This window comes from Rhinolophus sinicus, chromosome X, assembly GCF_036562045.2.
Source record: "Rhinolophus sinicus isolate RSC01 chromosome X, ASM3656204v1, whole genome shotgun sequence".
NCBI lineage: Eukaryota > Metazoa > Chordata > Mammalia > Chiroptera > Rhinolophidae > Rhinolophus > Rhinolophus sinicus.
Genome location: NC_133768.1, coordinates 111,126,285 through 111,152,406, shown reverse-complemented (window position 1 = coordinate 111,152,406; position 26,122 = coordinate 111,126,285). Strand labels below are relative to the sequence as shown.

The following is a 26,122-nucleotide window of genomic DNA, read 5'->3' as shown; positions in this document are numbered from 1 at the left end:
ATAAATAGGCTAATACATGAAATGTGCTTAGAACAACGGTAGGTTCAAGAATTGTGATTTAGTGTAATAATAGCGATGGGTAGTAGTATAATAAATGGAGACGGAACCTGTCATTATGTACTTTAGTGGAGCATACTGAAGGGGTTCTGTCCTCCTCTTACTTTACTCCTGTCAGTGTCGCAGTGACCAGCATCAAACCCTATATTCCATAAAGGATTTGTAGAAGTTGGGGCTGGGGAAAAAAGCTGGAAAGTTCGGGTGGGGTGGGGGGTGGGAGGTGAGTGGAGGCAGAGGTGGCTGAAAAGGAGGGAGGCCAGCCTATCAGAAGTCGGATCAGAGCAGGCAGGAAGCATACCACAGCTCAGTGCCTCATGGAAAATACCCCCCTCTTGGGTGCGCAGGCCTGCCTTTCACAGGCAGCTGCTGTCCCATTGGCCTTGTTCCCCTGCTCAGTCTCCTCGCTGCCTCTGAAGGGGCTGGGCTGATTGGCATAAGAGCCCTGCCAGCACTTCCACTCTGGGGCTCCTAGAAGCAAATGGTGGTGGGTCACTGGCAGCCCTAGGGGCGGGCCAGAACTGGGTGTGAAGGGCCCACCACCTTCACTCAGGTGTCTAGTCTTGTCCATGCTCCTACTAAAGACCCTCATGGCATCCAGACCCTCCCTGAGGGTAGGTGGGGCTACTCCAAGCCTCCTATTTCAGGATAAACAGAAGCTCCCATGGAGATGGGCAGATGGGGTGGGGACTACAGGTCAGGACGCCAGGGCCCCTCCCGCGTGGGCCACCTGCAGGGCTTGGAGGGTCTCGGGCGGCTGAGCTGAGGGCCCCGGGAATGCCTCACTGGGCATCAGGTATGCCCATAAAAATACCGTGGCCACCCGGGCTGCAATCTGCCATCTGGGCCCTAGGCCTTCCTTGCCCTGCGGCCGGCTCGGCTCACTCCGGAATTCCTGCGCCCTCTGCGTGACCGCCGCAAGCCTAGGGGGGCGCTGGGGAGGAGCTCTTTCCCCAGGCTTCCAGGGCAGGGCTGCGGGAGAGTGAGACCAACGGGAAAGGTCGGGATGGGGCCAATACCCGCGACAAAGAAATAAGACGCCGAGCCTGGGAAAGCTGGCCGGGAGTCAGGAATATCTGGGAATTGGGAGTGGCAGTTAGAGGGGGGCCCTCTCCACGACCTCCTTGTCCCCGGGCTCTGAAGTGCGCAGGAGGCTGTGCCCCTCTGCGCGTCCCCGGCGGACTGAGATCGAGACCCGCGCGCCCCTCCCGGACCGGGAGCCTAGGATTGGGGGGAGGAGTTCTGGAATCCTGCCTTGGGTTGGGGGGCGTCCAAACACCACAAGACCGGGGTGTGGCCGGGCCCGCGTTGCTTGTGGGTGCCCGTAGCTCGCCATCACCCTGGAGGGACTGGAGGGGGCTGGGTGGGATCTGTTTTCCCACCCGACTCTGTCTCCACGGCCCAGCCCCGTGTCCCGGGAGCACCCGCCAGGCGATACCTGCCCCAAGCCTTCACTGTGGCTAGGTCGCCGGGGTGCGAGGCGCTCCCGGGCCAGGGACTTGGGGGCTGCGGGCGCGGGTCCCACTGAGCTCCCCGAGGGGGCCAGCAGAGGCTCCCAGCCCACGCGGGGCTCCCCAGCCCGGCTCTACCGGGACGAGGCGCGAGGGCGCGGCGGGGCGGAGCGGGCGGCGGGGGAGGTGATCTCACTCCCCCCTCCCCCGCCTTCCCTGTTCTCCCCTCCCCCTCCCCTGCGCGCACGCCCGCCCCGCCCCGCCCCCGCCCCGCCGCCGCCGCCGCCGCCGCAGCAGCAGCAGCAGCAGCATCGGCATCGCAGACGCACTCGGGCGGCGGGTCCGAGGCCGGCGTTCGCGGAGGCTGGGCGGGCAGCCCGAGCGGCGGCCGTAGCTCAGGTAAGGCGGGCAGGACTGCCCTCGCGACCGAGCCGCGGCTGCAACGCCCCGGGCCCCCCATCCCAGTCCTGCCCAGGCGGCGAGAGCGGGCAGAGCTGCTCCACTCGGCAGGCGGTCACGGGCGGGGCGGCAGGAACCCCACCCTGGCCGGGCCCCCAGCTCTGGGCCCTGCGGACCCTAGCAGGGCTGGGGAAGGAGGCCAGGGCTGGAGTCCGACAGGTGAGGGGTACCTGGGCGGCGCCCAAAATACCCACCCGGGGAGGGTCACTCTGGGGGCAGTCAGGCAGGGTCTGTGCAGGCAGGTGGGGGCTGAAGTTGGCAGGTCCTTAAGGGTGTGGGCGTGTGTGAAAAAGGGAGCCCGATGGGGCCTGGTGAACCCCCCCATCGGTTGCCGTGGGGTGTGGCCCTGGGCGTGGCTGCCCATCTTCTCCAGTCGAGGGCCCTGCTCCACTGAAAATCCGGCCGCCAGTGTGGTGGGGGGGGGAGGTTGGGCTAGGCTGTCCCTGCAATGGGAGGGGAGGGAACAGGGTTGGGCGCTGCCTGGCCCTCTGGCCCCAAGATGGGGGTGGGGGCTTTGTTCTCCTCCCTCTTCTTTCTAAACCCCTGCCTGGGCTCCCTGGGGCTCCCCTCCAAGACCGCAACAGGACAGGGATCTCCTCCCCAGGGACGCAGGGTGCGTCTGGAGCCTGTTTCTGCAGGCTCTTGTGGCCAGGAAAGGGTGCAGCTAGTGAGGTCAACCTGGGCACCCACTGGTGTAGTCCTTGTAGAATGTGGGTCCGTCAGGTAGAGGGGTGGGAAGGAGGGCCTCATTGACCCAGGACCAGGGATGCTGGAAAGCAAGATGCTGGAGCTGAGGCCCTGCCCGGACCACTGCAGGTCTTTTGCCCATTGCCAAGGTGTCCTCCCTCTGTTCAGTTATGGGAGGGTCTGCAATTCCTATTTCTCCCCTTCCTAGGGCAGATTTTTGGGAGTCTCTTGGTTGGCAGGGGTTGCGAAGAGCACCTAGTACAGCCTGCTGCCCCCTACAGGATATCTGGAGCTCTGCCCATCCCTGCCTGTGTCCAGGAGGCAGGCCTAGGGCCATCTGCACACCCCAAGAAGTGAGGGCCTGGCACTCTCCTCCAAGTAGGTGCCCTGCTTCCAGTTAACTCCTCCCAGAGGGCAGGGGCTCCTGGGCAGCCCAGTGCCATCTCTGCTGACTCATGTAGCCCTGACAGTGAATAATGCAGTCAGCCTTTCTTCCCACGAAGTGCTACCGAGCCCCGTCTTTCTTGTCCCCTGCGGGGTGGCTGGGGCAGGGGCCTGCCTGGGGCCTCTCGCCTCTGACCAGCTTCTTGCTGCAGGCAATGGACTCGGCTGGGCCGGCCTCTCACCTGGCACAACGCCCATGCAGCGCCAGCACGTGCACCCATGGGCTCCTGAGTCTTCGGGGCTCTTGGCTGTCTGTGACCACATGGCGAGCTCAGGTCAGGGCTGGGACTGGGACTCCCCGGCTCCTGGCCATTTCTCTCTGCTGCATCCTAGTCTCTCTCTCTCTCTCCATACCTATTTATGTCTGTGTGTGTACGATCCCAAAGGTAGTACATCTTACTGTGGTATACTTGAAATACACAGAAAAGAACAAAAGAAATGAAGGCTCGCCGATGATCTGATCGCTAAGAGAGAGACGCGCTCAGCACACCCCAGCCTGTCTCCTTGATTTGCTACAAGGTGCTCCCAAGAAGTTCCTCCCCTAGTGCCCAGCCCCCTGCAGAGCACTGAGTGGGCACACAGCTCCCCTAGTCGGCGGTGACCCCTCCCTGCACAGTAATGAGGTCCTCCCTGCCCATTCGCTGGGCAGCTGCTCACTGCCAAGTGCCCACTTGGGCCAACTCACAACTGCCCATGGAAAAGCCAGTAACGAACCAGACCAACACCATCTTCATCCTCAGAGGGCACGTACTGGTTTTCTTTTCCCCTTTGTGACTGACTCTCTGAAGGGGAAAGGGAGGTGGGGAGTGAAGGGCCTTGTCTGACGCCTTCTCCAGTGGGCGAGGGCTCTCAGGCTGCACCCCATCAGCCTCTTTCTGCCAAGGCCAGCTGTGGAGGCTGGACGAGGCAGCCCCGGTGCCGTAATTGCCACTCCCCAGCCCAGTGACTCTGGAACCTCAGTCCCTTCCCTGTCTTTGAGTGTCAGCCCTCTTGGCTATCACACGAGGGCACGGACTCGTTAAACTCCAAGGTCCCTTTCAAGGTAAACATTCCCTGGTGCCACTTTAAACGGCTGCAGCTGGAGAGAACGCCTCTGGGGCACTCTTCTGGGCAGTAAGTGCCATGTGGCCTTGCAGAGTGGCCCAGCCTGCAGGAGAGGCCACACGAAGGTGTGAGGGAAGCTTTTCCTGGATTTCCTTCTTGGGCTAAAGGTTGAAACAGCTGTGGGGTAAGGAGGAGGGGTGCTCTGGGGGAGAATGGAGTAGAGGATCGGCATCCCAGCCAACTAGTTTGCTCCTCCAGGCACCTTCTGTGGATGTGAGTCCCAGGGGCCCTGCCCCACCCTGTAGGGGACAATAGGGGAGGCAGGAGGTCTGAATCCCCTCTCTAGGGTCCCATGCTGGCTGCTGGCTTTGCCCTGCCCCCTCCTCCCCTGACTGGAAACGTTGGGTTTAGGTTCCTAGATGGGGCCCTGTACCCATCCTGGGCAATTCCCTTCTGTTTCCCTGCCCCCGCTCTCTCCTTGTCAGCTGCCCACCACTCCACGCATGTCCCCGACCATCATCTTTCCTCTCCTTGCTCAGTTAGAGTTTCACTGTGGGGGCGCACCACTCCCCTCCTCTCTTGTCCCTGCCTCTGCCTGCCCCACCCCTCCCTGTTTGTGCCCTGGGCTCCATCTCTCCGCTTCCCCTTTTGTCTGGCTTCTCTCCCCTCCTGCCTTATTTACCACCTCTCCTGTCCTGCTCCCACCTGAACTTGGCCCCTCTGAACTCTGAGCCTCAGAACGGGTGTGGCAGCCACCCAGTACATATCCAGTGGGCTCCATGGCTTTGGGTTGGGCCCACACCTCCTGTGGGGGCCTCGTGTGACCTGGAGGGTGGACAGGGGGTTCCTGGTGGCCTCCAGCCAGAGGACTGGGGGGTAAGGGGTTAGCAAGGCCAGCCTGCTTTCTCCCCAGATATCAACAGGATCTTTGTGGTTTCCTAAAGGTTGGAGAGAGGGAGAGCCTGGAGAGTGGCCAGTTCCTCTGCAGGGGGAGAGCCTGGACTGCTGGTCTTTCCAGAAGCTTTTCTTTGTCCAGTGCCCCCCACCCTATGCCTCAGGAACTTGCCTGGGTTCTCCATGTTCCCCCCAGGTCACGAAGCTGTGGGGGGAACACCCAGCCACTGTCCTGACACTCATGCCAGTCCCTAGCCCTAAACCCAGCAAGGACAGCCTAGGATTGGGTGGAGTAGGAGGGTGACAGCGTCCTGAGCTTTGTGCAATGGGCCAAGGGGGTCTTCTGAACTGTCCTTCTTGATGTCAGTCTGGTGGTGGAGCTTGAAGGGAGGGGATGAGTCCCCAGGAGCCCCCTCCTCTCAGCTCTCCCGTTTCAAACAATCAGAGCCAGGCAAATTGGGAGAGGGCAGCTGAGCTGGAGGTTTATCTGGGGGCGGCTTTGGGCGAGTGTGTGTGTGTAGCTTGCAGTATTTGCATGTGTGGGGATCACATATCTGGTTGCATGCGTGTAAGAGAGAGCATGTGCACACGGATCCTCCAGTGCCCACGTGGTCCCCTCAGATGCCCCGACTGGGCCTATGCTAGGCAGGGGTGAAACTGATGGTGGTGGCCTCAGAGGCTGGCATGCCTTGCTGCATGATACGGAGCTTCCAATTGCGGGGTGCCCTCTGGCCCCTCCCCTGGCTGCCTGTGTTCATGTCTTAGGAATGCCTGGGATGACAGAGGCTCCATTGTCCGCCCCCAGGCTTCCTGTGCCCCCTCTGCCCTTTAACCATTTAGGAGTGGGGAGCCCTGAGGGGGCCGGAGGGGCCTGGCAATGTCTGAGCTGTTTCTAGGCACCCCATCCCCGCCCTTGGGACAGGCATCCCAGGACGGGTGGGTCTGAACAGCAAGCTCCGAGGCATGGGGCCGGTGCCTCTTTCTGCTGCCTAGGCCCCCTTTTGCCTCTCCCCTTTGCTTAGCGCCTTCCTCCTCTCTGCTTGCCTGCTCTGCAGCTTTCTTTCCCCTCGGGTCCTGGAGGCAGGGCCTGCCAGCCCGTAGGAACAGCCCGTCGCCCCTCTGGTCTGGTCCCTGAAGCCCCCTCTAGTGCCAGGTTCCTTTCTCAGGTCGGGGGTTTCTGGTCTTGTTCTGAGTCCACTTTTCAGAGCTGGAGGGAGGACTTAGAGAGGGTGGAGGGGGGGCACAGATTCTAGGCCATGGGCATCAGTTTTTCCAACTGTACATGGGGAACTTGGCTGTACTACTGACATTCTGGGGGGTCTGGGAGGCCAGAGTCTCGACCTCTACTCCACTGGGCCTCAGTTTCCCCTTCTACACAGGGAGTCAACACTATCCGTAAGCCTTGACTGGAGAGAGGTGCCTTCCAAGTAGCCGAAGCCCCTTTGTGAGGGGGCTGTGGGGCCTTTGGTTTCAAGAAAGGGGGTCAGAGCAACCCAAGATTGTGGATAATGAGAGAGGGCAGAGAAACCCAGGCTGTCCCTGAGCTGGACAGGGAAAGGAATTTGCCTGCTCTTGGACAGAGTCCTTGGATGTTGGGGGGCGGGGGGGCTCATGTAAAACCCAAGGCCAAGGGATGGGATGGTTCCTACTCTGCTGAGGCGTGATGTGGGTCATATCCCACTTCCGTGTGGCATCCTCCCAAAATTTCCCTCCCTGCCCTCCACATTTGCCTGCTATTTGGCTAGCAAATAAGCCATTCCCCAGGGGGCAGAACGGCTTGGAGGCCATCCTTGTCCAGGTCCTTGGCCCCCTGGGAATGGGAGCAGGCACCGAATTTCTTAGAAGTGAGCTGACTCCCAGAGGGAGCCTCTGCCCATCCAGAACCCCATCGCTGGTGAGCGTAAGTGCCAGCTCTGAGCCCTTGGACATGATGCTCTGGTTCTCTGAACTTCACTTTCCTCATCTGTAAAATGGGGATAATGATAGCACATCCTTCCCCAGGGCAATTTTAAGGATTAAATGAGTGATGTGTGTAAAAGTGCTTAAAAGAGTCCCTGGCATGTGGTACGTGCTATCCGTGAATTTAGTCAATAAAATGGGGCAGCTGACTAGAACAGGGGGGTGGAGGAAAACTGTCCCTGCCCACCATGGTGAGTTTCCCCCTTCTTCCCCGTTGGAGACTGTCTGTTCTTGCTCTCCCACAAAGGGTTAACCTCCATCCAGCCCCTTCCTCATCCTTTAAGAATGGTCCTTTACAGGTGAGCTGTCAGTTGCCTTGGAGACCTCAGCATTATAGCAGCTGATGGTGTGCTCTGGATGGGTGGGGGGCTTAAGGAGGGGCAAGGCGGAGAGCACGGAGGATGAAACAGCAGTCCTTTAAGATTTCCATGCCCTCACGTACCTGTGGGGGCTCCCACCCAGCCGCCTCCTTTATGTATTATCTAAATAACCCATTACTCTGCGGCTAGCTTTCCTCTAGGCTTCCCCTATCTCTGCCAGAGGAGGGAGTTGGGCTCCATCTCCATGGAAACCCGCCAGCCACAGCCTGGGGGGAGAGTGAGAAGGAGCCTTAAAGGAATACAGTGCATGGGGTGTAGGTGACACCCACACCCTCATATACACACCCACAGGCCCCAAGCCCCCCCCCAGCCCTGCTGAGGAGACAACCTAGGCATGGGTGCCACCATGTATGCCTCCCAGACCTATAAGTATGCAGTCCTGGTGCCCAGACTCTGACCATCTCACATGAGTTGAGCCCCCAGCCCTGCCCCCACTCGGGCTTGCTAGGTCACAGGGCACTGCCATTCTCAACACGCACTGGGCTGGAGGGACCTCTTGTTACTTCTCTCTTGGGCAGGTGCATTTCCATCAGATGGGAGGGGCAGAGAGGACTCAAGGCAGGACATGGGAGCTGGTGGACACCTTTGCATTGAGCACATGCGGGGCAGGGCACCTTTATAGGTTTCCAGAGTGTGTGTGTGTGTGTTCAGGGAGGAAAGCAAGCCACCCTAGGTTTCAGTGTGGCTTCATGTCCTCCCAAGTCCCCCCCAGTCAGTGGACAGAGGCCAAAGGAGAGGAGTTACCAGGGGGACAGTGGGGCCAGGGTGTGGCCAGGGGTGGGGCTCCTCTGCGGTCCCACTGAGCCCCTCCCTGCAGGCTCCAGTGGGGCTGACCTTGCCGACCTCATCCACCTCAGCACCTGCTACACCCTTTCTGCCAGCCCATGAGTAGTGTGTGAGGCCCCAGGGAAGGATGGGTTCCCATCTGGACCCACTGAGGAACAGACTGCTTTTGTTGTGCCCTTCCCTAGCACAGCGGCGGGTGGATGCAGTGGATGCACGTGTGGGTGAGCACAGAGACACTCGCTGTTGTGCCTGTGGACACGTGGGCATCTCCCCCCATCAAGGCGGTTGCTCACTCCACCTTAGCAGCGATCTTGGAAGGATCCACTGTGGTCCCTGAGGGGCAGCCAGCAGTGGCTCATTCATCTTATTTTACAACCGCACCCGTGCTCCAATGCCACAAGTGGCCAGGGACCAGCCCCTCTGTCTCTGTCATTATCGTCTTTGTACTTGTGGGCTTTGTTTCTCTCTCTGCTGCTGGCTCATAGATTCTCTGCTGTCCGTTTGTCTCTCTGCCCTGCCTGCCCATCAGTCGAGCCTGACCTCCAAGCCCAAGAAGGCCCCATCCTCTGACTCAGGTCCATCTCCCCTCCTCCTTCCCTGCCTCTTGCCTGGAGCATCCCCCAGGGACCAGGACATGGAGGAGGCACCACTAAACCTGTGCGCAGTCAACACACGCACACAAGGACGCCCCTCACGCTTCCACTCACCCACTTCTCATCAGTGCTGTCTGCAGCTGTCTCCCACCCTTTGGACTCCTTTACCTTTCCTCTTTCTTTCCCTGATACCTCGGGCTCTGTTTCTGGATTGCTCCATCTTGGTTACGTGGTGGTCCAGCATCCGTCTTTGTCTTCCATTCCCTCCCCCAGCCCCACTTCCCAGCCTCTCCTGCTCCCTCCTGCTTCTTTCTCGCCCTGTCTGTCACCCTTCAGTCTTCCCCAGCCTGCCCCCCTTCGCAGACATGGCCTTGGCTCCATCTGTACACCAGCTTGTGGAATACTCCCCCCTCCCTTGCCCCTGGAGGTGCTGATGGGGGAGTGGGGGGCCTGCTGAGCTGACAACCTGAGCTGCTTGCTCTGTAATTGCCAGAGGAATGGTGAGAGATCAGAGACCCCGCGTTAGTGGGAGGAGAGGAGGCAGAGCCCCCTCCCAGCTGTCAGGGGGCCTCTCGACCTTCTGGCTCCTGCTTGTCTCTGAGCTCCCAAGAAGGTGGCGAGCTGGTTGGCAAATACCAGGAGACCAAAAGAGGTTGCATGTGAGACGGGGGCATTGGGATGGGGTAGGGAGTGGGGCCAGGGAGTTGGAGGTATCTTTCCCTGACATATCCACCTGGAGTATACAGGCCTGACCCCATTCTGGGAGCCTAGACTTGGCGGACAAATGGAGGAGCTGACATCACAGCGATCATCGTTCCAGCAAAGAGAGCACTTGGGCATCCTCCAGTTCGGGAAGGTCCTTCTTCGGGAAGGTCCTTCTTCGAGCTTCTTTTCTCTCGTATCCCTCCCCTCCCCCTCCTAAGACCAGAGCTCTCAGAGCTCCCAAGGCTGTTGTTTGATCGCCTGCCCTCTGATCTGAGTCTCCTACTGCTTCCTACAGGCCTTGAAGTTGAGGCCAAGGCTGCCTGGGGCCCACCCTGCTTGCACTGGCTTTGTGAGGGAAGGTGGGGGTGGAACAGGTCCACAGTTGCTCCTCCCTTCTGGGCCCCAGCTCAGCTCTTGCACGTAGAGAATTGGCTATGTGTTTGCCACTTCCTAATACTCCAAGTCATTCTCTTGGCCTTCAGCCCATCCACGTGGATCCACCCCGGTGCTTCTCCACCTCCCCCTGCAGCATTGGGTACAGGAGTCTGAGAGCTCCAAGCTGACTGCTATTTGCCACCAGCTACTTTCTCTGCCCAGTCCCCAGGCAGATGGCTACATTCGCCGCTCTTCTCAGGTTACCTTACATAAAACCAATTTGTGGCTCCCAATTGCCTCCTGACAGTATAGATGCCTTAGCACCACTTCCCAGGCCTCCCCACTCACCCCTTCAGCATTCTGGTTGAGGTTCAGTTCCTCCCACACACACCTCAATGACTTCCTGGCTGGCACAGAAAGGATGCCCAGTGTGGATTTGGTGAGGGCATCCAGACCCAGGCTCCAGCATCCTGCTCTTGCTCCTCCTGCACTTTCACCACTTGCCTTTTCCACATTTTTTCCTGTTTGGAGCCAAAGTTGTACCTTCTTTGGAATCTGTTTCCTCTTCTAGTCATTGGTAGAGAAGCCCCCCCTTCCCTGGGCCCCCAGTCTTCTGGGCTCCTTGCATGCAGGTGGAAATGTAGGTGTGGCTGGTGATACTTGGGCTTCGGGTGGACACAACTAGTAGTTGAGTCCTGAAGACTCAGAGAAAGACCCAGAAGCTGGGCTTGCCAGACCCTGGAGAGGTGTCAGAAACACTGTTGCAGGGCTTGCTCTGACCCTGGCCTGGAGCATTTGGAATTGGGGAGGCCACAGTCATCCCTTGCTCCCAGGGGGCCTGAGGGACAGCAGAGAGGTGTTTTCCTCCTTCCCTCTCTCCCTGCTGCCATTTCCTGAGGGGGGCTTCCTTCCCTCATCCTTCTTCCTTTTCCTCAACTTACTCTGTGAAATGCAGCCTTCTTGGGCCCCTTTCCTTCCTTCCCTGCCTCCACTTCCCAAGCCCCCCACCTCCTGGCAGCTTTTGAGGCCTGAACAGCATTCAGGGATCATTTGGCTCTGAAACCCTTAGCAATGAGACTACAAGACTTCTTCTCTACATATGTGTGCACCCATGCTTATGTGTGCACACAGAAGTAGCAGACATGAGGATTCACCGCAGAGATACAGACACACAAGAAGACACACACTCCTGAGTGCAGCTCCTTTCCAGAGATGGCATACAAATGTTCTCCTGCATGTGCGCGCGTGCGCACGCACAGACACACACACACACACACACACACACACACAGCCACATAAATACTGATGTGCACATTTGGCTACAGGCAGATCCACATCCACACTCATGCCCACAGGCACCTGCTTGCTGGCATATCGAGTCACACATGGGGACAACATGCACAGAGCGGCCTGTGGCATGCCCAGGGGAGCTGATTGGGGCAACAAGTTGGTGCTGGAGAGGCAGCTGGTGGGGAAGGCAGAGAGAGTAAGCAGGGAATGAAAAGCAACCTGGAGGCCCAGCCAGTGCTTAATCTCTTCCAGGTTTCTCCCTCCAAGGTACGGGGAAAGATGGGGGAGTCGGCCAGCCTAGGGCGGGGCTGGGGGCGGGGCCAGTAGCCCGGGCTCGCCCAGATGTTAGTCACTAACCACCGTCCGTTCTCTCCTCTCTCCTCCCCCACCTATCCCTCTTCCTCTGTCCCAGTGCCCCCACCCCCGGCTCCCGCCCCAAGCTGCCCACCAGCCCCCTTCCCTCCGGGCCGGCCGGAGCCTGAGCTGAGACCGGCCTGCTGTGCCGAGCCGCCGGCACCGCCGGGAAGATGGCCGTGGCGCTGCGGTACTTGTGGCCTCTCCTCCTGTGCAGCCCCTGCCTGCTCATCCAGATCCCCAAGGAATGTGAGTAGCTGGAGGGAGCCTCGGCGCCTCCCTTCACCACCGCGCTGGGCTCTTCTTTATCTTCTGCCTTCTCCCGGTTCCGGACCCTCACCCCTTCATTCTTGGGCACGGAGTGTGCAGGAGATACCCAGGAAGTTGGGTACCTCTGGAGAGAACAGGATGGAAGGTGCAGGGTGTGTCAGCACCACGGACAGGGGACAGGGGCGGGCCGGGGAGCTTTCAGCACCACGGAGAGCGGGCCTGGCGTTGGATCCGCCTCCTCGGGCCTCCTCCGTGCTCATCCCCGGTCTGCCCCCCACCCTCCACTCCCTCAGGGGTGTGGCAGCCCAGGGCTGCCCCCAGGGCTCAACTAGCTTGTGCAAAGGTCTGGATTCAAGTCTTGCTCCCACTTCTGACTTGGGTAATCTCATCTTGAGCCCTTGAAGCCCTGTGAACTGAGACAGGAAGAGACACCTTGAAAAGGCCCAGCAGCCTTCTGGATCTTTACGATTTGATGTGTAGTTATTTGGGAGATGGGGCTGCTGGAGCATTATGGGGGGGTTGTGAGTGGGGGGTCATGGGTAGGGTTGGGGGTATTGGGGAGTGGAGCTAGAAGGTTACTGAACATGAGTATATATGTATGCTTGTGAGTTGGACAGACTATATTTGTGTGTGTGGATGTGTGTGGTTATAATTGACTAAGTGGGTATTCCTGAGTGCGATTGGAATTTCCTATATTGGTAAGTCTGTGAATCACCAGAACTATTACTTCCTTATTGGTCAGGTTTGTGAAGGTCTGTAGGTTATCAGACTGTTAACATTTGATTATCGTGGGGGGGTAAGGGGGTGTTACTGTGACAGTGTTTTCTCCTCAGTGTGAGCAGGAGATATAAACACACTGCTGTAAGTGGCTGTTGGGCTTCTGTGAGGGGCATTTCACAGGGTAGAATTTGTGTATCTTGAGCGTACTCCTTCTGTATCTCCAATCCCTTCCCCTGTTACCTTGCCACCTTTGTCTCTGAGCCTGGACCAGGAAGCCGGTGTCCCTGAGAGAAGAGCTGGGGGCTGAGAGTGGGAAAGGCTGTCCATGCCAGGAATGGGACAGGGGCCAAAGGAGGTGGGCTTAGAAGGCACCTGGCATTGGGTGCAGTGAGGGTTTGAAGGAGGTGGAGAGGGGCTGACAAGACAAAGGTTGCAGACTTCCCCAGCTACAGATGCACATGGACACACACAGGGGTAGACAGACAAGCCACCTGTATCAAGCCAGGCACAAAGACACGGAAGCGGCAGAGGCCCTGAGAGGACACGCAGGAAGCCCACAGACATGCACACACACACACACACACACACACACACACACACACACACAAAAGTGAGGGATTTAAGTACACAGACACAGAGGCGGGTATACAGTACAAAACTGTACACTGAATGTAAGCACGCACACACACACACACACACACACACACACACAGCCTTCAGAGGTACTCTGGCCAGACACACCCCTATGCAAATACACTGGTGGACACTCATGAACCTACTGCAGTACACCCTGGGGCATCCACACACGTGTGCCCGGACTCACACTTTTACACATTCACATCCATGTATATACTGGTCCCCCTTCCCTCTCCATCTCCTCTCAGTTGCTTTTCAGGTCTTACCCTGGGTATCGGCCCGCCCTGCTATCACACAGGCTGGGCCATCTGGCCGGGCGTGTCTGTCTGGAGAGGCAGGGAGACTTGGAGAAAGGCAAGAGCAAGGAAAGAAAAGTAGGCCAAAGACCATGGCAGTTCCAAGGCTGTCCTGGCCATGGGTGGCACTTGGTATTGATGCCGATACATCGTGGCCTCCAGCTCGAACTTGCTCGCTCCCCAGACATTCCCGGCCCCTTTGTCTCTTTTTCTCTTTCTCTCCCCAGATGGTTTTCCCCATCCAGTAGTCCCTGTTGTTGTCTCTTGCTCTTGGGCTTCCTGCACTGGCCCCTCCCCAGCTCAGGGCTCTCTCTGCAGTGTCCCCAGGGAGCCCTTCCTCTCTCTTGAGGACACTTATGTTGAGGTCTTCCGCAGAGACAAAGCTTTCAGAAGCAGCCAACTACTCTCCTGCCCATCTTGCCTTCCCTCCCTCTCCCCGCTCCACAGCCACCCTGGCCAGTAGCGGGCTGAGTCCTGCCCCCCCAGCCAGTGACTGTGGCCGCAGCCCCAGGGAGCTCAGTAGCAGGCTGAGAGGAAGGAAGGGGAGAAAACTAGGGGGCTGCTGTATCCGTGGCCCTGCAGGCGATGGAAACTCAGATGCAGCAGGGCCTTTGGGAGGGTTTCGCAGGGAGGGGGCAGCTGGGCTCTGAAGGCTGGGCCTGGGTAATTGAAAACACTGAGCTGTGCTAATTGGATTAGGAGGGAAGTGGGCTGGAGCAGGGGAGGGGGCCCTCCCAGGCTTCTGAGGCATCCTGAGTGGGGTGGGGGTCAGTTCTGCAGACCCAGCCAGGCCCTGCCAGGGAGATACAAGGTCTGTCCAAAGGGTACGCCTTGTTAAAGGCACGGATTTCTCTCCCCCTGCCTTCTGGCACTGTGGCCTGGCTCCTCCTGGGCATTGCGCCCCCCCCCCAACCAGTGATCCGGGCTCTGTCTGGTCCTGGGTCTTGACCTGCCACAGCTCCAGCCCTGCATGTGCCCCCAAGTTACACGGCCATAGATTCCTCTGTCGCCCTCCCCTTCCCCAGGGGGTCTGCACATGCTTATTTCTTCCCATGCCATCGGGCACCCTGCTGGGGCTGCCTGTCAGAATTTCTTTCCACTTTCTCCCTTGCTGCCTGGATTTCTCAGATGAAGGATACCATGGTAAGGTGGGGGAGGGTGGGAGTGTTTTCCAGAAGGCCAGCATGTCCCCTTCTCCCTCGCCTTTCCTGTGTGCCACATGCCCTGTATTGGTTGCTGTCTTTTCTGGCTCTTGCGTCCTTGTCCCATGGTCTCAGCCTAGAAGCTCACCTCAGCCTCTCCCTCTCACCTATGCGGGGACAGTCTTTGTTCTGTCTCTGCCCTGACCTGGCTTTTCTCACTCACTTTTGCCGTTTCTTTCTGGTGCTCTGTCTTCTCTGTTCCCTCCCTCCCCCGCCTCTCCCGTGAGGGGTTTGTCCTTGCTTTCTGTGTCCTTGGCTTTTGTTGGCTCTCTTCTTTTTTCTTCCATACTCTTTGCTTCTCTCTTTGACTTCATCTCTCTCTTTGAGGTGTCTTCGTAACTTTTGTTGCTGTCTTCCCTCTGTTCTCTCTCTTTCTACATTTGTTCCGTGTCCCTTTCTCCCTCTTTTCATGTCCCACACACCTGTGGCCAAGCTACTTGGTCTCTCTAGCTTGGTCCTCCTCTTCTCCCACCCCCATGGCTCTGGGGCCTCTAGGGGTTCCACATCCTCCTTCCCTCTTGATGAGATGGGGGTTGAGGCCATGACGCCAGTCAGACGTCATCCTCACCACTCCTCTCCCGTCCTATCCCCAGTGATGGAACCACCTGTCATCACAGAACAGTCTCCACGGCGCCTGGTTGTCTTCCCCACGGATGACATAAGCCTCAAGTGTGAAGCCAGTGGCAAACCTGAAGTGCAGTGAGTGACCGTCACTCTCTAAGCTCTGCTTTTGACTGCTGACCTCAGCCTCTCATCCTCATGCCCCCCCAGGTCTCCCAACTTCTGAGCCCAGTCGCCTCCCATCTGCCTCATCCCCCTTGAGGGCCCACTGGCTGCTAGTGCCTTTGCCTGTGTTCCGTTCCAGCCCCTGACCCAGGTTCCAGAGCCTTGATCCTCTGAGCCCTTTTCTGCCCACAGGTTCCGTTGGACTCGGGATGGTGTCCACTTCAAACCCAAAGAGGAGCTGGGTGTGACCGTGCATCAGGCTCCGCACTCTGGTTCCTTCACCATCACCGGCAACAACAGCAACTTTGCTCAGAGGTTCCAGGGCACCTATCGCTGCTTTGCCAGCAATAAGCTGGGTACCGCCATGTCCCATGAAATCCAGCTCATGGCCGAAGGTGCGAGGCGCTGCAGGGACTAGCAAGGGCCGGGGGCACAGGAGAGGGTCCCCGACCAGGTCTCAGGGACCTTGTGGGAGCTCATAGGCTCAGGCTTGTTGGCTGACGGAGTGGGTGGAGGGTTGATTCTCTGTGTGTGCTGTTGCTCCCTCTAGCTTGCCCTGTCTCCGCTTAGGCTTCTGTCCCCTTTCATTTCTGTAATCCCGTTTCCTTCACCACTCTCAGGTCATCTCTCTCCACCTCCCCCACCTCTCTGTCTCCTTCCCTCTGCTTCTCTTCTTCCCTCCCTCCTGTTTCTTCTCCCCACCTCTGACCTGGCCTCTCTGGCTCTGCCTTTATCTGTGTCGCCTTTTCCCTGGGGTTTTCCCTCTGCATTCCATCCTCCCTGAGCTTTCTGCCTCCCAAGCACGCGCCTCTCCTCTTTGCCCCTTCGGTTACCTTGGGAACCGTTGCCATGGATTCTGTGTCAGGATGATGGAAGGGTCTGTGACTCCCGCATCCTTCCACAGCTCCCTTCCCCCACTGCTGTACCTCAGCCTCCCCCCACCCATCCTCATCTTGTCCTGGGGGTGGGAGCTGAGAATTGTGGAGGGTTAACCCTTTACAGCCATCTGGCCTGTCCGTCGTCTCCTCAGCATGGAGTTCCGGTGTCAGCCCTGAGCCTAGAAAGGAACCAAAGTGTCTGCCTCCCTTTATGTGACCTTCCTTACAGCCTGGCCCTCATGCCCTCAGACATCCCTCCTCCTTTCCCTTGCCTTGCCCAGCCTTGATGAGGAGGAGAGATGGGACCCACCCTGCTGGCCTCTCTGTCCCTTCTAGGTGCCCCCAAGTGGCCAAAGGAGACAGTCAAACCTGTCGAGGTAGAAGAAGGGGAGTCAGTGATTCTGCCTTGCCACCCTCCACCCAGTGCAGAGCCGCTGCGGATCTACTGGATGAACAGCAGTGGGTGTCCACAAGGGGCTGCTGCATGGGGTGGGGGTGCCAGTGGGAATGCCTTCCTGGAGGGGGGGGTCCTGACCTGTGCCTCCTTGTCCCCCAACTCCTGCAGAGATCTTGCACATCAAACAGGATGAGCGGGTGACAATGGGCCAGAATGGCAACCTCTACTTTGCCAACGTGCTCACCTCGGACAACCACTCAGACTACATCTGCCATGCCCACTTCCCTGGCACTCGGACCATCATTCAAAAGGAACCTATTGACCTCCGGGTCAAGGCCAGTGAGTTCCAAAGGCTCTAACGCACCCCCACTCCTCTCACCCTCAGGCCTGGCCAATCCCCTAGATAGGAGGACTTCGGTCTTCCTCGAGGACAGCTAGACTCCCACCTGAACCCTGCCCAGACCCTTTCTTAGGTGGCAAGTACAGAGACCGGGCCCTTCCTTTAGCAGAGGAGAAAACCGAACCCCCAGGGGCTCACCGAGGTGTCCAGAATCACCCATTCCCTTGCTTCTCACAGCCAACAGCATGATTGACAGGAGGCCGCGCCTGCTCTTCCCCGCCAACGCCAGTAGCCACCTGGTGGCCTTGCAGGGGCAGCCTTTAGTCCTGGAGTGCATCGCGGAGGGCTTGTGAGTCGGTGCCCTGGGTGGGAGTGGGCGGGGCCTCTGCCGAGGGGCGGGGCTCAGCAGCCCTGTCCTCTCTCCCTTCTCCTCTCCTACTTGGCATCCCTGAACCATGGCCCTGGGCAGCCCCACACCCACCATCAAGTGGCTTCGCCCAAGTGGCCCCATGCCAGCCGACCGAGTCACTTACCAGAACCACAACAAGACCCTGCACCTGCTGGATGTGGGCGAAGAGGATGACGGCGAGTACCGCTGCCTGGCTGAGAACTCGCTGGGCAGTGACCGGCACGCCTACTACGTCACTGTGGAGGGTATGCTGCCCCTGTGGGGTACCACCCCTGCCCCATTGCAAGGCTATGCAGACAGCCCTCCGGGCATGACAGTCTGCGATGCCTACTGTCACGGTGGCAGGTGAGTGAGGGGCAAAACTGGCTGCAGGCTGTGGGTTCAGGGTGGCTCTCCTCTTCTTCACAGCTGCCCCGTACTGGCTGCACAAGCCCCAGAGCCACTTGTACGGGCCCGGGGAGACTGCCCGCCTGGACTGTCAAGTGCAGGGCAGGCCCCAACCAGAGGTTACCTGGAGAATCAATGGGATCCCTGTGGAGGGTGAGAGGGCCTCGGCCAGGGGCAGGGAGTGTGGGGGGCCCTGGGAACAGGAGGGGAGGAAGAGGAGGGTGAGCAGGGACCTCAGCACGGCTCACTGCTCTGCCCTGGCCCTCGGGCCCACCTGCTGCATGCACAGAGCTGGCCAAGGACCAGAAATACCGGATCCAGCATGGAGCCCTGATCCTGAGCAACGTGCAGCCCAGCGACACAATGGTGACCCAGTGTGAGGCCCGCAACCGGCATGGGCTCCTGCTGGCCAATGCCTACATCTATGTCGTCCGTGAGTGCTAGCCAGCTGGGCCTGCCCGCCCTCCCCTCGGTGCCTCATAACCCCTAGTCTGTCCCTGTGGCCCACCAGGCAAGGCCACCAGGCCAACTCAGCCAGCAGCTGCTTTGTCCACCTCAGCTGCCTATCTCCTCTCTGGGGCACAGAGGCTTACCCTGGCCAGGACGTGCCTGAGGCCAGCCTGGTGGCTCCTCTCCTGGAGCCTCAGGGAAGATGGGGCTAGGCCTGGAAGGCTTTCTGGAAGGGGTAGACTGTCAGTGGGCCTTGAATCATTGGTACAACGTGGGTGGCTGGGATGGGAGACACAGCCAAGGCAGAGGGGGCAATGTGTCCGAAGTGAAAGAGAGGCTTAGGCGGTTGGGGGCTGGAGCTGGACACAAGGACGCAAAATGGGCAGGGCTCCCCTGCTGAGCCCTGAATCTGCCCCCAACCCCCTGCCCCGCTCTGTCTCCTGTGACTCCTGCTTCCAGAGCTGCCGGCCAAGATCCTAACCCCAGACAACGAGACCTACTTGGCGGTTGAGGGCAGCACTGCCTACCTTCTGTGCAAGGCCTTCGGAGCCCCCGTGCCCAGCGTCCAGTGGTGAGCTCCTCCACTCTGGCAGGCATGGTGGAAGCCATCTTCTGGCCCAGGGAGCCAGGGAGGGCAGAGGAGCATGCCGGTGGGGTCTGAACCAGGCTTGCTTGCCCTGGTTGTCTAGGCTGGACAAGGAAGGAAAGACCGTGCTACAGGACGAACGCTTCTTCCCCTACACCAATGGGACCCTCGGCATCCGAGACCTCCAGGCCAATGACACTGGACACTATTTCTGCCAGGCTGCCAATGACCAGAACAATGTAACCATTGTGGCAAACCTGCAGGTCAAAGGTCAGGCAACCCCCCCCATGTGGTCAGCAGCAGTTCCTGGAGGGACGGTCAGGGTCTCTGGAAGACACCAGACTGACCCTCCCTTCCCTTCATTGCCCTCAGATGCTACTCAGATTATACAGGAGCCCCAGAACGCAATCGAGAAGAAAGGCTCAAGAGTGACATTCACGTGCCAGGCCTCCTTTGACCCCTCCTTGCAGCACAGCATCACCTGGCGCAGGGATGGTCGAAACCTCCAGGAGCTTGGGGACAGTGACAAGTGCGGGCCCAGCCCCAACATGGGCTCAGTGGAGTGGGGCAGAGTGGGAAAAGCAGAATGTCCAGACCTCCTGGCCTCATCCGTGGGGGGAGCGCCCCTGCTTTGAGGGAGAAGGTTCTGGCAGGAGAGGGAGGAGAGGGGAGCAGGGTGCAGATGGCAGAAAGTGGTGGATCTGCTGGAAGCAGAAGGACAAGCATCCCCCCCCACCATTTCCTGCCAGGTACTTCATAGAGGACGAGCGTCTGGTCATCCACAGCCTGGACTACAGTGACCAGGGCAATTATAGCTGTGTGGCCAGCACCAAGCTGGATGTGGTGGAAAGGAAGGCAAAGCTCCTTGTGGTGGGTGAGTTCTAGGGTGGTATCAGGCTCGCTTGGAAGCATGGGGGGCACAGGCCTTAGGGCACAGGAACCCAGGCTCACATTCCAGGGCCCTTTTGAGCTGGGGGGCAGGGCATCTGGCTCACAAGTGGTCCAGAGAACCCACCCTCCATGGCCCTCAGGGAGCCCTGGGCCAGTGCCTCGCCTGGAGCTGTCTGATCATCACCCGCCAAAGCAGAACCAGGTGCACCTGTCTTGGAGCCCAGCTGACGACCACAACTCTCCCATTGAGAGTAAGAGGCCTGAGCATGGCGCCACCCACCTCCCCCACTGCTTTCCCTGCTAGCCCTCCCTCCTCCCAGGGGCCCTGACTCCATGACTGCCACCTCACTGGGGCTTACAGTTCCTCGTGCAAATCCGAGAATACCCCTTGCCTTGGGCACTCCTTTCCTCAGGGAAAGCCAGACTTGGACCCCTGTTACCCCTCCACCGTGACACACACTGATTACGCCATTGCTGGTTCACTTCTTGGCAGAGTATGACATTGAATTTGAAGACCAGGAGATGGAGCCTGACAAATGGTACAGTCTGGGAAAGGTGCCCGGAAACCAGACCTCCACCACCCTCAAGCTGTCACCCTATGTCCGCTATACCTTTAGAGTCACTGCCATCAACAAATATGGCCCTGGGGAGCCCAGCCCGGCCTCTGAGCCTGTGGTCACACCTGAGGCAGGTGAGCCACCTGGGAGGGGGGCCTCAGACGCCAGGGTCCCAAGGCTCTGCAAGGAGGGGCTGCAGAGGTTACTGTTCCCAAGCTCCTCTGCTTTCAGGTTTCCAGAGGGAGCTGGGAGGCAGGGTTCTTTTAGGGCTATTGGCTCCTGGCTTCCAGGGCCAGTATGGGCCATTCCTTCCTTGGTCATCAGCCTTCACTGCCTCAGCGGGAGCCTGCAGTGTTGATGTGTTAACAACACATTAATTTCCAGCCCCAGAGAAGAACCCCGTGGACGTGAAAGGGGAAGGGAATGAGACTAACAACATGGTCATCACTTGGAAGGTGAGGGGGCCTGGGCTGAGCTCGCCCCTGGATGTCAGACCAGGACCCAGGTGTTTGTTACTCCCCTGTCTGTGCTAAGGCCCCGAAGATGACTGGGGATGTGAGGCTGGGTCACGGAGGAGGCGGGTCACAGGAAAGGGGTGCTCTTGCCGACCAGCTCCTCTTCTGTTTGCTCCCTCCAGCCACTCCGGTGGATGGAGTGGAATGCCCCTCAGGTTCAGTACCGCGTGCAGTGGCGCCTTCAGAGGACACGGGGGGCCTGGCAGGAACAGATTGTGAGCGACCCCTTCTTGGTGGTGTCCAACACGTCCACGTTTGTGCCCTATGAGATCAAGGTCCAGGCCATCAACAGCCATGGCAAGGGCCCCGAGCCACAGGTCACCATTGGCTACTCTGGGGAAGACTGTGAGTAGCGGAGGTGAAGCCTGCATCTGCCTGCGCAGCCCACTCTCCTCCCACTGTGCACCTCGCCCCTACCCCACAATAGTACATTTCTTAGGAGTAAGGATGTTACCTTATAGTACCGCAGGGCCGTTGCAAAAGTCCACAAACAACATCTCTGGTTGGCAGCTGATACTCCATTTGTATCAATCAGCGCTACCTTTTCCCCCAGTCGAAGATCCTGCATTGGGTCTAGTTGTCCGGCTGCTTTCCTTTCTTTGAATCTGAAACACTAACAGATGTTCATTTTGATCACCCAGTCAAGACCTTTTCTGGTTATTTGTCCTCGGAGTTACTGTTTTGTGCCTTGCAACTATTAGGTTGGTGCAGAAGTAGTTGCGGTTTTTGCAATTATTTTTAACCTTTTAAACCACAGTAACTTTTGCACCAACATAACAATAAACAATCTGCAGGGAGAGACCCTGAAACCAAGCAAATGCCCAGCCCCTCAAATTGCCCAATCCCAGAGAACATCTAAATCCATGTTTCCTCCCGAGGGAGGGTTCTGGGCTGGCCTCAGGAGCCTCAGGCCCTCGTCCATGCCACTGACTCTCTCCAGATCCCCAGGCGTGGCCGGTGCTGGAAGACATTAAGATCCTCAACTCAAGCGCCGTGCTGGTCAAGTGGTTGCCTGTGGACCCAGCTCAGGTCAAGGGTCACCTCCGTGGATACAATGTAAGGGTCCAAGGTGTGGGAGCTGGGGGTATCCCCTGGTGAGGTGTGAAGCCACCAGGAGGGACAGGATGGGCCGCAGACCTCTGCCACTTGCCAGCTGCTCTCCCGAAAGTCTTTGGGTTTGGAAGACAGGGTCCCTGTTGAGGACAGGGGCTAGCATGTGCCCGGGGGTCACTGCTGGGCCCCTACCGCCCCTATGGGGTCTCCTGTCCACTTTCAGGTGACGTACTGGTGGGAGGGCACTCAGAGGAAGCACAGCAGGAGGCATGTCCACAAAGACCACATGTTGGTGCCTGCTAATACCACCAGCGTCATCCTGGGAGACCTGCGGCCCTACAGCTTGTACCATCTGGAGGTACAGGCCTTTAACAGCCGGGGTCTGGGGCCCGCCAGCGAGAATAGGACCTTCAGCACCCCAGAGGGAGGTGAGACTTGCACCCCGAGTCCCAATCCCAGCCCCTCCTCCCTGCCCAGGTCGAGCCTGGGTGAGGGCCTGCTGCTTGTCTCTGTACCCCGCAGTGCCCAGCCAACCTGAGGAGTTGCACCTGGAGTGCCAGTCAGACACCAGCCTGCTGCTGCATTGGCAGCCTCCGCTCAGCCACAATGGCGTGCCCACCGGCTACGTGCTCTCCTACCACCCACGTACGTGTGTTGTGGCTCCAGAGCCCCAGTCCAGCCCGGCCGGGAGACAGAGGGGAGTTAGGGGGAGCGGGCAGAGCTGGCTGCCAAAGCTGACTCCCCATCTGTCCTTGCAGTGGATGATGGGAGCATGGAGCAGTTGTCCTTCAACCTTTCGGACCCTGAGCTGCGGATGCACAACCTGACCAACCTCAGCCCCCACCTGCGGTACCGCTTCCAGCTGCAGGCCACCACGAAGGAGGGCCCTGGGGAGGCCATTGTGCAGGAAGGAGGCACCATGGCCTTATCTAGTAAGCCAGAAGGGCTGAGCGGGCCCCGCCAGGCAGCTGGGCCCAGTAGGGTGGGCCTTGGTCTGCCTCAAGGTCCCACACTCTCCTCTCACTCCCCAGAGATCCTGCGTGATAGCAACATCTCGGCCATGGCTGGTGAGAATTACAGCGTGGTCTCCTGGATCCCCAAGGAGGGCCAGTGCAACTTCAGGTTCCAGATCCAGTTCAAACCCCAGGGCGGTGAGCACAAATGTGGCCTGTAGGGAAGAAGGGGCTCTGGGCTCAGAAGGGCTGGGGTTGGTGTGGAGCCAGCGTGCTGCCTCACACTCCCGCTTACACCTGCTGCTCTCTCACTGCTGCAGAAGAGAAGATGGGTCCTCATTTCCTACCACGGTGTGTCAGCTACAACCAGACCTCCTACACCCAGTGGGACCTGCAGCCTGATACCAACTACAATATCAGCCTGGTGAAGGAGGCCGCGTTCCAGCACCACATGATTGTGAAGACCAATGGCACCGGTGAGGCCCCAGGGAGCTGGATGCGCTTTTCAGTTAGCTTCCCTGCGTCCCTCACATGGCCACCACTGCCCCAGGCCCCAGGCCCCGTGCCGTGGCTCCTCTCTCCTCCTCCAAGAATCTGGCTGCCCCTTGGCCTATGACAGAGAAGTCCAGGCTCCTGAAATGGCCCATTTTACTATCCTTCTGTTTTAACTGTTTGCAATGTGGTCATTTACTCGGAAGACCCTCCTCCCTGCTCCCCAGAGAGTCCCGCACGAGTGTCAGTTATAGGCATGCTTCCGCCCCAGGTCATCACCCCCCCACGCCCGGGTACTCTGGCGTCTATGTGTAAGGGCATCTATGCCCCAGTCCCTGGGGGCAGAGAGGTTGTGAGTGATGAAGCCAGAGGCTCCAAATGAGGCCCGCTCGCGAGGCCGTAAACCTGGAGGCATGGGCTTGGGCTGAGGGCGCTCTCACCCCAGCCTGGGCTCTCCCCCTCAGGCCGAGTGAAATTGCATTCTTCCGGCTTTGCCGCCGAGGGCTGGTTCATCGGCTTCGTCAGTGCCATCATTCTCTTACTCCTCCTCTTGCTCATCCTCTGCTTTATCAAGCGCAGCAAGGGTGGCAAGTACTCAGGTAACCCTGACCCCGGGCCACCCTTCTTGGTCCCTGAGGCTCCAGCAGGACAGCATGAGCATGTTGGGGGCAGGCAGGGGCCCAGAGCCAATGGCAGCCAGGCCCACGTGGGGTGAGTGGTACACCCTTGAAAGTTTCCTGGCCTCGGAGAGCCTCCGAGGCAGTGCTGAGTGCTCCGAGCACAGAGTGAGAGCCTCGCCTGGGGATGGGGCCCAGTGTCCAGGCACAGGCTGGGGTGGGAGAAGAAGCCTGGCTCTCTCTGTGTGTCTCCAGTGAAGGACAAGGAAGACACCCAGGTGGACTCCGAGGCCCGGCCAATGAAGGATGAGACCTTCGGCGAGTACAGGTGAGCAGGGCGGTGATTGCCAGCTGACCACCCAGCACTCCCCTCACTTGCATATCTGACCCTGTCTCTCTCTCTTCTCTGTGCTGCTGGGTGACATCAGGTCCCTGGAGAGGTAAGGCAGGAGTGGTGGGAAGATACTTACTGTCAGACCCCAATGGCAGGGACCCTCCTCTGGACAGTGTGTGCTTGGGAGCGCCATGAGCCCCCGCTTGCCAGGCTCAGGGTTGCCCCAGCCTTCTGGCCTGGCAGCTCTCTGTTTCAGGGAGAAGCCAACACCCTCAATTCCTCCTGTGCACACTGTCACCTTTCCAGATCCCTTCTCTGGGCTCTACAAGGGCTGACAGCCAGATAGGTGCCCCTGTCTGGCTGGCCAGGCCCCATGAGCCCCCCAGGCTGAGCGCCCACTTGCTCCCTCACATCTACCAGGATTCTGGGTATGCCCAAGCCTTGCCCCTCTGGTGGTGTGCATGCCACCTGCCCTCCCAGATATGTGTCGAGGATGAAAACCTCTTCCCCAATGCATTCAAAGCAAATGGAAGGAAGGCAGAATCTAGGCCACCGTGACCTCGCCATGCCCCCCAGCCAGGCCTCCTCCCTCAGGCCAGCACCTGCCAGCTCTTGCTGGATTCCACTGGGCAGCCTCCCATTCCCTCCTGCCCTCTGCCCCTGCAGTGACAACGAGGAAAAGGCCTTTGGCAGCAGCCAGCCATCTCTCAATGGAGACATCAAGCCCCTGGGCAGTGATGATAGCCTGGCTGACTATGGGGGCAGCGTGGATGTCCAGTTCAATGAGGACGGCTCTTTCATTGGCCAGTACAGTGGCAAGAAGGAGAAGGAGGCAGCAGGAGGCAACGACAGCTCAGGAGCTGCCTCCCCCATCAACCCTGCAGGGACCCTGGAGTAGTGGGGTCCAGTCAGGCAAGACAGGCAGGGTACAGCCCAGGGCCAGGCCTCAGGGGAGTCAGAGGCCAAGACCCCTGAGCCCGATGCCTGTTCTGGGTCCCTGACTTGGGACTGAGGCCCGTCCCTGTCTCCACCAGGCCGCACTCCACACTCTGGCCCTGAGCCCGTGGGAAGGCTTGAGTCTGGAGCAGAGAAGAGAATCTCACTGCCTAATCCCCTTCTGACTACCCGGTCCCCACTTCTTTGCCAAAACCCACCTGCACCCCTTCTTGGGCACACACTGCTTTGCTCCAGTTTGGGGGCCGGCCAATCACTCACATCAGGAGCCTTCGGGTGCTGCCGCGCCAGCTTCTGGGCAGAAGGGCTGTGGGGGGGGGGAGTGCGGATGGCCCCAGAGGGGTCTCTCAGATGCTGCCTGATGGAGTCTCCTCAGAACCAGAGTTGGCACCTTCACACCCAGCCACTCCTTGGCCAGCCTGGCTGGGACTGGGGATAGAACTCCGTGTCCCCACCACCTGCTCCCTTTGCCATCTCTGCTCCAACCAGGATGGGAGCTGGGCAAGCTGGCCACAGGTGCAGAGGAAGCCATGTGGAGAGCCCAGAGTCCCCACATGCTGGTATCAGTCAGCACCCATCCTCCCATTGCCCACGCTAGCCTGGGGCTGGCTTCGAGGAGCTCCATACACACGCTGCCTTTGTTACCCACCAGACATCATCCAAGTGGCCTCCATCACTGCCGGGGTGCGGGGCAGGCATGCCTCCTCCCCACTGCCCCGGGCCTCTCCCAGCCCCCACGGCACCCCAGGACCTCTTAGCCCTCCACTCCCAGTCTGAACAGTTTCCTTCCTCAGCCTTCCCCTCCGCCCACCTTGGGAATGTAAATACACCGTGACTTTGAAAGTACCTACCCTGCCCTTTTCCCATATGCCACTAGTGTGTAGGCAGATGTCTGAGTCTCTAGGTGGTTTCTAGGTTTTATAGCAATTAGCTTTGATGATCCCATCCCAGGAAAAATAAAAACAGACAAAAAAAAAAAAAAAA

The 26,122-nt window shown here is 59.0% G+C and overlaps 1 protein-coding gene across 6 annotated transcripts; it reads left to right on the top strand.

Annotated features, from left to right (window-relative positions):
- The first annotated feature begins 1,391 nt into the window (after nucleotides 1-1,391).
- On the top strand, nucleotides 1,392-26,122 carry L1CAM (L1 cell adhesion molecule). Of its 6 annotated transcripts, XM_074323359.1 has the most exons (30): nucleotides 1,782-1,904; nucleotides 3,248-3,370; nucleotides 3,519-3,614; nucleotides 11,534-11,724; nucleotides 14,526-14,540; nucleotides 15,193-15,298; nucleotides 15,518-15,720; nucleotides 16,540-16,662; nucleotides 16,769-16,939; nucleotides 17,178-17,289; nucleotides 17,410-17,594; nucleotides 17,758-17,889; nucleotides 18,026-18,169; nucleotides 18,646-18,757; nucleotides 18,876-19,042; nucleotides 19,145-19,301; nucleotides 19,522-19,646; nucleotides 19,804-19,914; nucleotides 20,157-20,354; nucleotides 20,605-20,675; nucleotides 20,858-21,080; nucleotides 21,676-21,791; nucleotides 22,012-22,216; nucleotides 22,311-22,433; nucleotides 22,547-22,720; nucleotides 22,820-22,939; nucleotides 23,062-23,217; nucleotides 23,698-23,832; nucleotides 24,106-24,178; nucleotides 24,851-26,122. In XM_074323359.1, the coding sequence occupies exons 4-30, from the start codon at nucleotides 11,649-11,651 to the stop codon at nucleotides 25,080-25,082; spliced, it is 3,765 nt and encodes a 1,254-aa protein (XP_074179460.1). In that variant the 5' UTR covers nucleotides 1,782-1,904; nucleotides 3,248-3,370; nucleotides 3,519-3,614; nucleotides 11,534-11,648; the 3' UTR covers nucleotides 25,083-26,122. The 6 variants fall into 6 exon arrangements, with proteins under 6 accessions (XP_074179459.1, XP_074179463.1, XP_074179461.1 ...); XM_074323360.1 differs by lacking the exon at nucleotides 3,519-3,614 and having other exon boundaries at nucleotides 1,781-1,904; XM_074323363.1 differs by lacking the exon at nucleotides 14,526-14,540.

What these genes read in the sequence shown, in the direction of transcription:
- L1CAM (XM_074323358.1), top strand. Translation starts at nt 11,649, where the DNA reads ATGGCCGTGGCGCTGCGGTACTTGTGGCCTCTCCTCCTGTGCAGCCCC. An exon ending in GGCAAAGCTCCTTGTGGTGG is followed by an intron (nt 19,647 to 19,803) that starts GTGAGTTCTAGG and finishes CATGGCCCTCAG; the next exon opens with GGAGCCCTGGGCCAGTGCCT. An exon ending in GTCACCTCCGTGGATACAAT is followed by an intron (nt 21,792 to 22,011) that starts GTAAGGGTCCAA and finishes GTCCACTTTCAG; the next exon opens with GTGACGTACTGGTGGGAGGG.